This window comes from Rhagoletis pomonella, unplaced genomic scaffold, assembly GCF_013731165.1.
Source record: "Rhagoletis pomonella isolate Grant_MI unplaced genomic scaffold, Rhpom_1.0 Rhpom_scaffold_05895, whole genome shotgun sequence".
Classification (NCBI taxonomy): Eukaryota; Metazoa; Arthropoda; class Insecta; order Diptera; family Tephritidae; genus Rhagoletis; species Rhagoletis pomonella.
In genome coordinates, this window is record NW_023464434.1 from 1 (window position 1) to 10,920 (window position 10,920).

At 38.4% G+C, this 10,920-nt stretch overlaps 1 protein-coding gene across 1 annotated transcript; it reads right to left on the minus strand.

The window, feature by feature from the left end:
* Nucleotides 1–943: 943 nt before the first annotated feature.
* LOC118755315 (homeobox protein 5-like) lies at nucleotides 944–2,270 on the minus strand. Its single transcript, XM_036490161.1, has 2 exons — nucleotides 1,491–2,270; nucleotides 944–1,376 (listed from the first exon to the last, which is right to left on the minus strand). Exons 1-2 carry the CDS (start codon nucleotides 2,114–2,116, stop codon nucleotides 977–979), a joined length of 1,026 nt encoding a protein of 341 aa, XP_036346054.1. The 5' UTR covers nucleotides 2,117–2,270; the 3' UTR covers nucleotides 944–976.
* Between the last annotated feature and the right edge of the window lie 8,650 nt (nucleotides 2,271–10,920).

Here is a 10,920-nt window from a genome sequence, read left to right on the forward strand (position 1 = left end):
TTTTTTTACGCTGGGTTGCAGTACTTGCTGCGCACCTCTGCGCGCCTAGTAAATTTGCCGAAAATTTCCAGTCGAAGCGATCGATGCCGGGGGTGGTTCAAAAAGTGCTGCTTGGAATTTTATGTTAATTTTTGCGAATTAATCGCAATATGGGTATTAAATGAAAGGAGATGGAAAATTCTATATTTTGCAAATAGTTTCAAATTGATTCGGGGAAATTTGCAGAAGTTGTATGTAAAAAATAAAATAAAGAAATGAATATTAAAAAAAATAAAAATAATGTTTTTATAAAAAAATCAAATTAATTTCATATACTTGCCTCTGTAGCAAATAAAAAAATGCAATTTTTCTATAAATATTTTTATTGCTAAATATTTTGCAATACTAAACTCTAAGTACACTTTTTCGTGCAAATTATGTTTTTTTTTAATACGGTTTAGATATCTATGTACGTGTATTATAAAGGAGATTCTTATTAAATTTTGCCCCATCTAAAATAACTTATTTTAGGTTAAAAACATTTTTTGAGCTTTTAATGAAAAATATTTATTTTCCAGCTTTCTAAGATATTTCAAGAGTAAACTGTGCCGACAATAAAAAATCTGGAATAGTGATTATATAAATGCATACGTACAAACATACATATGTAGTACATACATACATACATAGACATGTACATATTTGATTTTTAAATTTTTGTGCCTTAAGGATTTACCGCTAGATTTTAAAATTTTATACTCCCAGACCTTTATACATTCTTTTCCACTTTTTCGCTTTAGCTCTTAAAACTATGATTATATCATTTTATGTGTATTCTTTAAAAACTAATTTTTCATAATTAAGCTAAAATATGCTTGAAAAGTTTTCGAATAAATAAATTCGTTTTTTTTTTTTAATGTAAAAATTGCCCTGCATATGCAAGCTTCGTCGAAAGTTGGACATATTATTGCTTAGACTGCAGGGTTGCAATTCACTGCTACAAATCACAGGACATGCGCTCCAACTTCAGCTGGTGTTGTTGTTGTTGGTGCATAGCGGTTGCCATGGGCAAACAAAAATCCATATTGCTGTTGTTGTTCTTATTGCCACTATTGTTGCTATTATTCGCATTGCAAATGCTGCCAAAATCAATGGGTGAGCATTGCCCATCCGAATCGTCAACAATTTTTATGGTTTCATTGCTGTTGTGGTTGTTGTTGCTGTTGGTTAGCATATTATTGGACCGATTCGAAGCGGCAACACTGGCAGCCGCCGCCGCAACATTATTGCTGGCTTGAAAACCAGCAAAAGAACGCACTTGCAGAAAGAGACCGCTGTTGAGAAGACGAGCCTGATGCTCCTGAGCTTTGGCTCGCAGACAGGCGATGGAGTTGTTTCTGTGAAAAAAAGATAGAGAGGAGATTAGCGCTCTTCGAAAAAATTTTGCTACTTTTTATTAAAATGATTAGCAATTTAGGATTATTAAAGCTTTCGGCAAGCTCAAAGTTCACCTAAAAGTATCCGGATCATGTTCAAGCGTCGCATACGGTCCCACAGCACCCGCCGCATGCGCATGATGATGCAGTCCACTTGCAGCGCCCATAGCGGCCCCAGCTGCTGCTGCGCCAACACCACCACCACCACCACCACTACCACCACTGCCTCCAGCACCACTCGCCGCTGCTGCCGCCGCTGCAGCTGCTACGGCCGTATTCATAATCATGTGGAAATCTTTGCTGGTGGCCGCACCAGCGCTGGCATTGGCGGCATCCAAGAGGGGATGATAGCAGGGTTGAGCGGTTGGCGGTGTTAATGCCGCTACTTGCTGTTGATAAAAACTACGCTGATGTTGTTGCAAAGGTGACAATTGCCGGGCATGCGTTGTCGGCGGCGAGGGGCTGCTCAGGTCAATGTGCGGCGACGATGATGAAGCGGTAGTTGCTGTGGGTGTGGTCGCGCTGGAGGAGGTTTGTTGGCGTTCGCGCGTCGGTGCAGGTGAGACGACATTCAACGATTCGGTGGAAGAGGTAAGGCGACGTGATTCATCGTTGGATTTCGAACCGGCGGAGTCTTCGTGATCGCTAACGCCGGAATCATCCCTCAATGTTTGTTGGGCTTCTATCGATTTGCGGTGCATGCCTGGTGGAAAAGTGAGAGGAGAAAGAAGATGAAAGTCGAATTGATGAGAATGTTGGACTGGCTAGTTTGGATGATAAGTAGTTGGGAATAGTACTCGAGGAGCTAAAAGACTTTTTGCGACCAATAATAGCTAGATGGAAGTAGAAAAATTAATTAAAAGTTCGTCATTCTACGATGAAATATGAAGAGATAAAGTTCTTGCTAAGCGTGTACGCTCCGCTATCTGTTAGGTCTTCCACATGCTTTTTATGAGTTACTAAAACCCGATAATTTTCCCTTTCAAAAATTTGGTCAATCCCGATTCAAATCCATGAAGTCACCATTGTAACGGCGGGTTCGGTAGCCAAGCAAGTAAGTGCCACGAAGCCAACTGGTAGTGGGTAAGGAACTTCTTTTTAGAAACCTTACCCCTTCTGTGTTTAATGCCATTTATCAAGCCATTGACTTTCATATATTTCGCGGTGAGTTTTGAAGTGATTAAAGGACTGACCCATGCCGTAAGTGCGCCTTGGCTGCCTTATCAGACATGTAAACTATAGTCTCTTCTTCGCTACGAAGTCCATAAGGTGCAACAGCGACCATCTCGATTGATAAACCAGCCCTGCCAAGAAGCACAACGCAAGGATAGGTTCTCTCTCCCCTTATATGAATCCTGGCAAAAAATAATTTGCTGCTGAGCTCACAGGCCACGGGTTGCCAGGTCTTAGCGGAGGCATTGTGGTTGGACCACATAAATGGCTTTGATATTGTAGAAAGCTGGTCGGAGGCAAGCAGTCGAGACACCAATCCAGCAGACGTTATGGTTAGCCTCAAAAATAACACTGTATTACCACAACTCTATCCCCTTTGTTGAATGGTGTCTCAAAGACTCCAGCGCACATAGGGGCATTTGAACGATTTAGGCGGCCAAAAACCAATTTGACAAAATTTTGGAAAAAACTTAAAAAATTTGTCGTTTTCGATAGAGAACATTCCAAATAACATTTCCCAGTCCCCCTCCCTTTTCTAACTTGCACAGCGAACGCTCACCGTTGACCGGAAGCAGAATATTCTAACGCTGCTTATAAATAAATTTTCGCTCTCTAGAAAGATCGTGACGGTTTTAAGTTAATATTTTGATTTCTGCATTGTATACTTAAAAAGTAGTGATGGATCCGCATACAGAAGGTAACAATGCATTTAAGGGTAAATTTTTTTTATCGTTTTATTAAGCAAAAGTTCAATTCAAATGTAACGAATATAGCGGTTTTCAACGAATATTTTTTTTGGTTAATTTTTGTGAATATTAAGGAATTTGTTGTATGCCCGGGAGAGATCGCGTTATTATTCTTTGTTCAGTTGAACGCTTAGAAATTTTTCTAATGTAGTGTGAAAGGATTGCCCGCAGAAAATGGCAGATATTTGGTATTTCTTAACATAGAAAATGTATTAAGAAAAAATCTAAAAACGCAACTAGTATATAGTAACACTACTTTAGATCTATTTTAACACTAAAATTAAACTTTTTCGTTGAATTTGAGGCTGCTGAACTAGAATATGAATCCATTTAATTTAAAAAATAAATAGTTTTCGAGATATTAACAAAAGTCATGTTTTCTAGGACCTTTCGGTCCTGTTGCTAGAAACCTGCGGGAATATAAGGTGAACCCAACTATGATATATATTTCGGAATAAACATTTGTTTTCCTCTACATTGGTGTTATATAAGTGATGATTAAAGAAATAGTTTTAGGTATACAAGCGCTTAAACCTACATCAATGTCAATTTAAATAAATCTACGATATTTCAGTAAATATTGCATCCGAGTTGTTAAACATTAGTATGTAAAGTAAAATTTTGGAACAAAATAGGATTATTTAATTTTTAGAAAATGGGTGTGGCCCCGCCCACTTATGATGAAATGCTGTATCTCAGTATCCGCTTCACTAATCCGTACCAAAATCGGTATGAGCCTTGCTTAGGCTATATCTAACATAGCTGCTTGAAATCGGGCGATAATAACGCCTACTTCCCATATAACGGTAATTTACAGAAACGCGAAAACTGCGATAAAACAATAACCACTGAAGCTAATTAACTAAAAATTGATTCTTGTAATAACCTCTTAGCATTAAATAAAATTATTATAATTTTTTTGATAATGGGCATGACGCCGCGCACTTTTGACCACAAATGTGTATCTCGGTAACCCATTTATCAATTTGTACCAAACCCGGTGGATTTTTAACCTTGATATGGAAAAGCAATGCGTTGAAAATACGAAAACTCCGATATTTCAGTAATTGAGGACGCTAATTTTCTCCAAGTTAATACTTACAAAATTCTCCTAACAATAAATAAGACTACTAGACTATTACAAAAAATGTAATTTTATTACATTGGGTGCGTTCGAGCTACGTAATAATTACCGCAATATTGCAGACTTGTTGCTTTCCTGATGACATGTTGCTGATGCTCACCTGAAACTTTTCTAAAATGTTGCAGAAATAGCGCAGTAAAAATGTTTATGTTGCTTCTGATTTGCCAATAATGAGTAACTGATTGTCAAAATTTTGTTCGCCCAAATTTTCGTGTAGAACGTGATAGTCTTTCATAAAAGAGTATCACTGCCGCATTAATTGCACCTCGATACACCCATTTCTTACCTATACTGTGATACATATTTGAATTATTTAATTCCTTTAATTAAAGTTGAATTTGATTTTTTAAACCCTCGGAGGTTCCATAGAGATAAAGCCTTTTCAAACCCATTTCCATTGATACCCAGATTGCAGCAATTCATTTAACTAATTGAACAACATTTTTTAACAGGTGGCAACTCTGTTAATGTTTTAACCAATATTTACTTGATTTTAAACAGTTACAATTCTAAATGTCAAAACACGTCTTTTATAAACATTTATTCATAAAAATAATTTTGGCCGCTTAAATCGTCTAAATACCCCTATGTGCAGCGGACGAAGTTAGTTATTTATTTGGGAATCATATTGAACAGGAAGTCTACTTGGAGACGATATACGCGCGCAAGAATTCAGTTGGTAAAGAAGTAGTGACATGGATATACAGTGGATCGGCCTATTATGTTCTACGGTACCACAGGAGAAGGACAACCTTAGAGAAAATGTATACTTGAGGAACACGGTGGCTCTCTATGCAGCCAAGATAATGTTGCGTAACAGATGAGGTTTAAACCAAAAATTGTGTACTGGATGTACACAGTTATAGTCCGACTCATAATCTCTTACGGGGCGCTGGTCTGGTGGCCAGCCCTTACTAAGTGTTACGTAGTTAAAAAGCTAAGCGGAATTCCAAGATCGACAGCCGCTAGCGTAACAGGTGCAATGAGATCCTGTCCGAAAGATATTTTGAACGTCCTTCTTGACTTATTATCCATATACATAATCTTTATCGAAAACTCAGCTGCTAACAGCGCCGTCAGACTGCCTGCCCTGGGGTTCTTTAATCATAGACTGTTCGGCCACGGTTTCATCCTAGACGCATCACCGTATGACCTGGGTTCACCGCAAACCCCGTACGAAATTCCCAAGCCGCAGTGAATGGAATCAAGGAAAGGTCGAGTTCTTGCAGGGCTTAACTGTCTTTACGGATGGGTCAGAGATGGACTGCGCAGTTGGTGCAGGGGTTTTCGTTGAACAATATAACCTAAAGTTATCCTTCCGGCTACCAGACTATGCAAGCATTTTCTAGAACGAAACGTTTGCTATTAAGGGGAGGCAGGCACTCTCTTCTACCTCTGTTAGATCTCAACTAGTGGTTAAATGTAGGAGAAAGCTGACCTAAATGTCTGATCAATACGAAATTATCCTAATATGGGTCCCAGGACATAGGAATATTTAAGGAAACGAGTTAGTGGACGAACTAGCAAAGAGCGGCTCCACACTGAATGTGTCCCACGCGGAGAACGTGGGCGCCTCGCTCAGGGAGATTAAGACTAAAATTACCGAAACTTAGTCACTCAACGGCCAAGCAGAGGCGGAACTGTATAGGATCTTACATGATTACCCGACAGTTCTGGGTATCCTACGACCCACTTAAAAGCAAAGCTCTCTTGGGAATGAGCAAGGAAGATGCGTACAAATTTACTGCAGTGTGTACACCCTCGCAAGGATGAGGTTAAAGACACTCGGCAAACCATTCCTGCAGAATATTTCAGAGTGCAGCTGCCTTTCTTCGTATGACGCCGCCAAATGACTGTAGGTTGCACGAGTTGTGGAATCAAAATGGCAAACTTGCTAATTGCTTGCAACCACTTAAACCAACCAACCAACCAAACAGGGCCTACTGACCTTTATAGTGAGCTACAAGCGAATAGCAATGCAGTCAGTGCTAAGTACTAAGGGCCTTTTTCTCAAGTAGGTTTTCAAATTTATCTGCCCTTTAAACGCAAATTTTATTCTGAAAAAAAATGTGTTTGAGGTAGGGCTGTGCGATTAATTGATTATTCAAAATTTTAATTAATCATAAAAGAAATAACTCAATTATTCGATTAATTGAAAATTATGATTACTCAAAAGTTCAGTTACTCGAGTAATCAAGATTTTGATTAACCAAATATAAAAATACTTGAGTAATTTGCTTTATGATTAATCAACATTTTGAGTAAAATGAGTAATCAACATTTCAAAGTACTCTTTACATATAAACCAGTTGAAATTCCTTGATACTTTGAAAACAACGTTTCTGTTTTCAAAAATTAAAATTAAATATTTTTTCATATACAGAATGTAAAAAAGAAAATAAGCATTTTCCAAAGCAAACTCTTTTAACGAACAAAATTATTATTTTTTTTTTTAGTAATCATATTTCAAGTAACTCGATTAATCATCGTTTTGATTAATCAAAATCTTGATTACTCGAGTAATTGATTAACCGAATAACTGATTAATCAACTTGCTCGAGTAATCGAATAATGGCACAGTTTGAAGGGAAGATATATTTTAAAACCTACTTGGAAAGATGTGGTTAAGTGCTCTTAACAAATGGAAGGATGCGAAATTTTTCTTTCCAAAATTCCAAAAAATGTCATACTGACGTTCACTATTGAAAACGACTTCACCACAAGGATTCCAACGAAAAGAGAATGGGAAGAAGATTCGATCCTGAAAAGAATATCGCACACTACCATATTTAGATATCGGCGGGTCCAAAATAAACCAAAGAGTAGGTGGGTTGCGGTGCTCTCGACTGCTAGACCATTGCAGCTTATTTCAAACTGGACTTTCAGCTATGCCTTTTTAACTGTATTTTTGATAGTCAAGCCGCCATTAAATCTCTAGAAAGCTTTGCAATGTCGTCAACAGCCGCAATAAAGTGTAGGAATACCTTAAACCTGGCATGCCCAACGCCAGCAGAACTCCATAAGCAAGTGCCCTGCGCTGGCAGAATTCAATAGGCAAGTGCCCTGCGCTGGGCACGGATGCCTTAAACGAACTGATACTAATTTCTTCAAATTGGCAAACAAAAGACGGGCTACAGAACGAGTGTGTGCAGTAGCACGCCAAACCTAACTGGCTAACAATAGAACCCACGGTCTTATCAATTTGCAACACTCCCAAACCCGGCTGGTTGTAGGGATTATTAAGAGCAACTGACTTATGGGGCGCACGCTAGCAGAAGAGACTTTCCGGCGAATAACTAGGGCTCGTGTTGCAGCTGTCGTGTCGATGGAAGAATCCAGAGCATCCAACACTTTCTTTGCCACCGCCTGGGTCTGGTCACATTTAGTACTTTTCGAATGCTCATGTGTCGTACCTAAACTGGACGAAAATCTCCATATGAGTACCCATTACCGGTATGCCTACTGCAAGAGCAGGTCTGTTGAAAGGGCCCTACACACGGTCGTTGAGAGTATCGAGCAGACTTTTTCGCAGATGGAATTCGATGGAATGTTTTATCTGAGGCTATAGCCAGATCCCTAAATAAGCTAGGGGTCGGAGCCGACCTCGTCAGGTATATTTACCGCTTGCTTTGCAACAGAACTGTCGCGGAGGAGCAACGCTTCAATCGGGAGATGTGTGAGCAGACGTACCGCGCATGGAGCGGTTCTTTCATCGCTTGCTTTGGGTCATTGTCGTCAACGATCTGTTGGTTGCTTTGGAAAGATGTGGCTGTCGTATGGTTGCCTGATGTAGCATTGATAACAAAAGGAAAGTTTCGGGAAACACTGTTCGAACTTATGCAGAGTTACCTGAACTTAGTTGAGGGGGCTGTCGCTGCGCGCGCCGCTGTAAGGCTAAGTGGGATGGGTTTCAAGTTGCCTCGAACTACGGGCACTCTAGTATTCTTAAAGACTTCGGGTTTCTACCGATTAGGTAGGTGGAGGTGTCTACTTCAGCCTGAAATTTAGGTTAACGGATCACTGCAGCGTGTTCCAAGCAAAGGTGACAGCCAGGCAGCTATCAAGGCTCTTGGCTCCGTGACGGTGCGTTCGAGAACGGTGAAATAGTGTCTGAATTCATTATCGGCCGAATCGGATAACTTCGCTATTAACTGCATTGTCGATGACCTGGCAAGACAGGGAACCCTTGAGCAATTACTTCCCGATAGAGAAGGTGTGGGAGTTCTCCTGACCTCGTGTGGTCTGCTTCTGTACATATGGGCGTTTAGTCAGCTCAGTGAGCGCTGGGCCTTGAAATTCAAGGTGGCAAAATTCTTGCCACGTATAGACCGGACGCGGTCTGGGGAGCTCTTGAGACTAAGCAAGTTACATCTCTCGCTGCTCTGATGCCCTGCCTTTGCGAGACTATGTTTTAAGCATCTTGGGATACACTTTTTCAAACACCCGATGAGCTTTCGGGAATGGACATCAGTCGCTCGAAGAGCTTCGTGGCGAGCACGGAACGTTCTTCTCGCAAGAAGCCATAGGTGTCGTCATTCGCCCGGAATAATTGTTTGTGCATTTAATGAGGTTCCAAAAACACTTGGAAAATATTATTCCACTAAAAATAGTCTACGTTGAAAACCAGTTTGAAAATCGTAGAAGGACCTACTTTATTGGTGGCTATGCATAGCAAATAATTACATCTCCCTGCTAAGCTTTTGGAAACTCGCCACAAGCACAGCTACCAAATGTGCCACCAATTGAAAGCCTTAACTGCATTCTTAATGTCTTATTATTGCTTTCTAATTAGAAGAATTGTCAATATAGTACATACAAACATACATAAGTACATATACATATATATACATACACTGCATGCACTTACAAACATACATACATATATTCCCTTTTCAATGCTTTCTTCACCTACACCCCCCTCCAACGCGTCATTGACAACTTGAAAGTAATTTTAATTGAAATTATCAAAGCGATTAAGGACATAAATTAAAGGCAGCAGAAAATTAAAAATTGGTAGCAGATTTCAAAAGGAAACGTAAGCAAACGAAATCAAGAGAATGAAGCATTGAAATGTGAATGAACATTTGCGGTGGGTTCTGGGCGATGGGCGGCGAGGCGGGTTGAATGTTTTGACAGCAGTTAATAAATAAAACGAAATTAAAATTGCCATTTTAAATCCACGTTAAGCCACTTGAAATTAACAAAACCATACAAACGCACATAAATACATACATATATGAATATAGAAACACATAATACGAAATATATTAAGGCACAGACAGACACGCAGGCGAACAATCAGTTTGTGAATGAAGTTGGCTTTCTAAGTAGTTCTATACGTGGGGCGTTTGTAGCAGGACCGTGAGATGAGCATATGGCGTGCGTTGACTGGATTAAGTAGGCAAGTAGCCTAAGCGCGTACTACAAACACTTAGTTGTTGTGGGAAGAAGTTGGTTAGGGGTGTAATTGGTAGTGGTTGACTTGGCAGAGCAGAACGCAAGCGCACCCAATTGTGAGGCAAATAGATAAAAACATAACTAATAGGATCAGCTGGGGATTAACGCAATAACAATGGGTTTGGGCGCTGTATAAATGGGGTGTTGCCAGAAAGATTTTATTTTTAAACTCTGTAATTTTTTTAATTTCTCATTTATCTAATATAATTTAACCCCATTTCATGCCTTTTTTAATTTATTTTTATTTCAAATTATTTTATTACTTTAATTTATTTTTATTTTAAATTATTTTATTTCATTTATTTCCGATTTTATTTTATTTGGTTTATTTATTTTTCTATTTAATTTAAATTTGGTAAATTTAATTTTTATTTATTATTTTATTTTTTATTTCACCTTCAATAATTATGTTATATTTTTTTATTTTATTTTACGTATGTATAATTCAGACACATTTTTTTATTAAATTTCTACTTTGTTTGATTTTTGTTATTTTTTATTCTAGTTAATTTTTACTATACTTTATTTGCATTATATTTTATATTTTTTATTATATTATTATTATTTTTTAATTCAACAATTTATATTGAGCTCGAGGCCATTTTTTAAATGAAAATTTATTGTGGAAAAGCAAGAATAATTTGAAAAAATGGTAGAAGTGATAGCTTTTTCGGAAATCACCACATTTCCTCATCAGACTTCTTTCAGTAGGATTCGAATCGACGATCCCACTGACTCAGCCAGTTGCCTATGCACCGTGCTAAGTGCGCCTTGTAAATTATCGTTTGCTTTTTTCCACTATTTTCATTTTTGTTATGCCAACACAATCTAGCGCAGCTATTCCGCTGCAATTCACTTGATCATGTGGTTTTGTTGGTTTTTGCTAATAATTCTATTTTTTTTAGAATGTTTAACTTTTAGGTGTGCTCGTCCTTAAGTTATTATTTTTTAATTATTTTTATTATTTTCTATTCTATTTAATTTT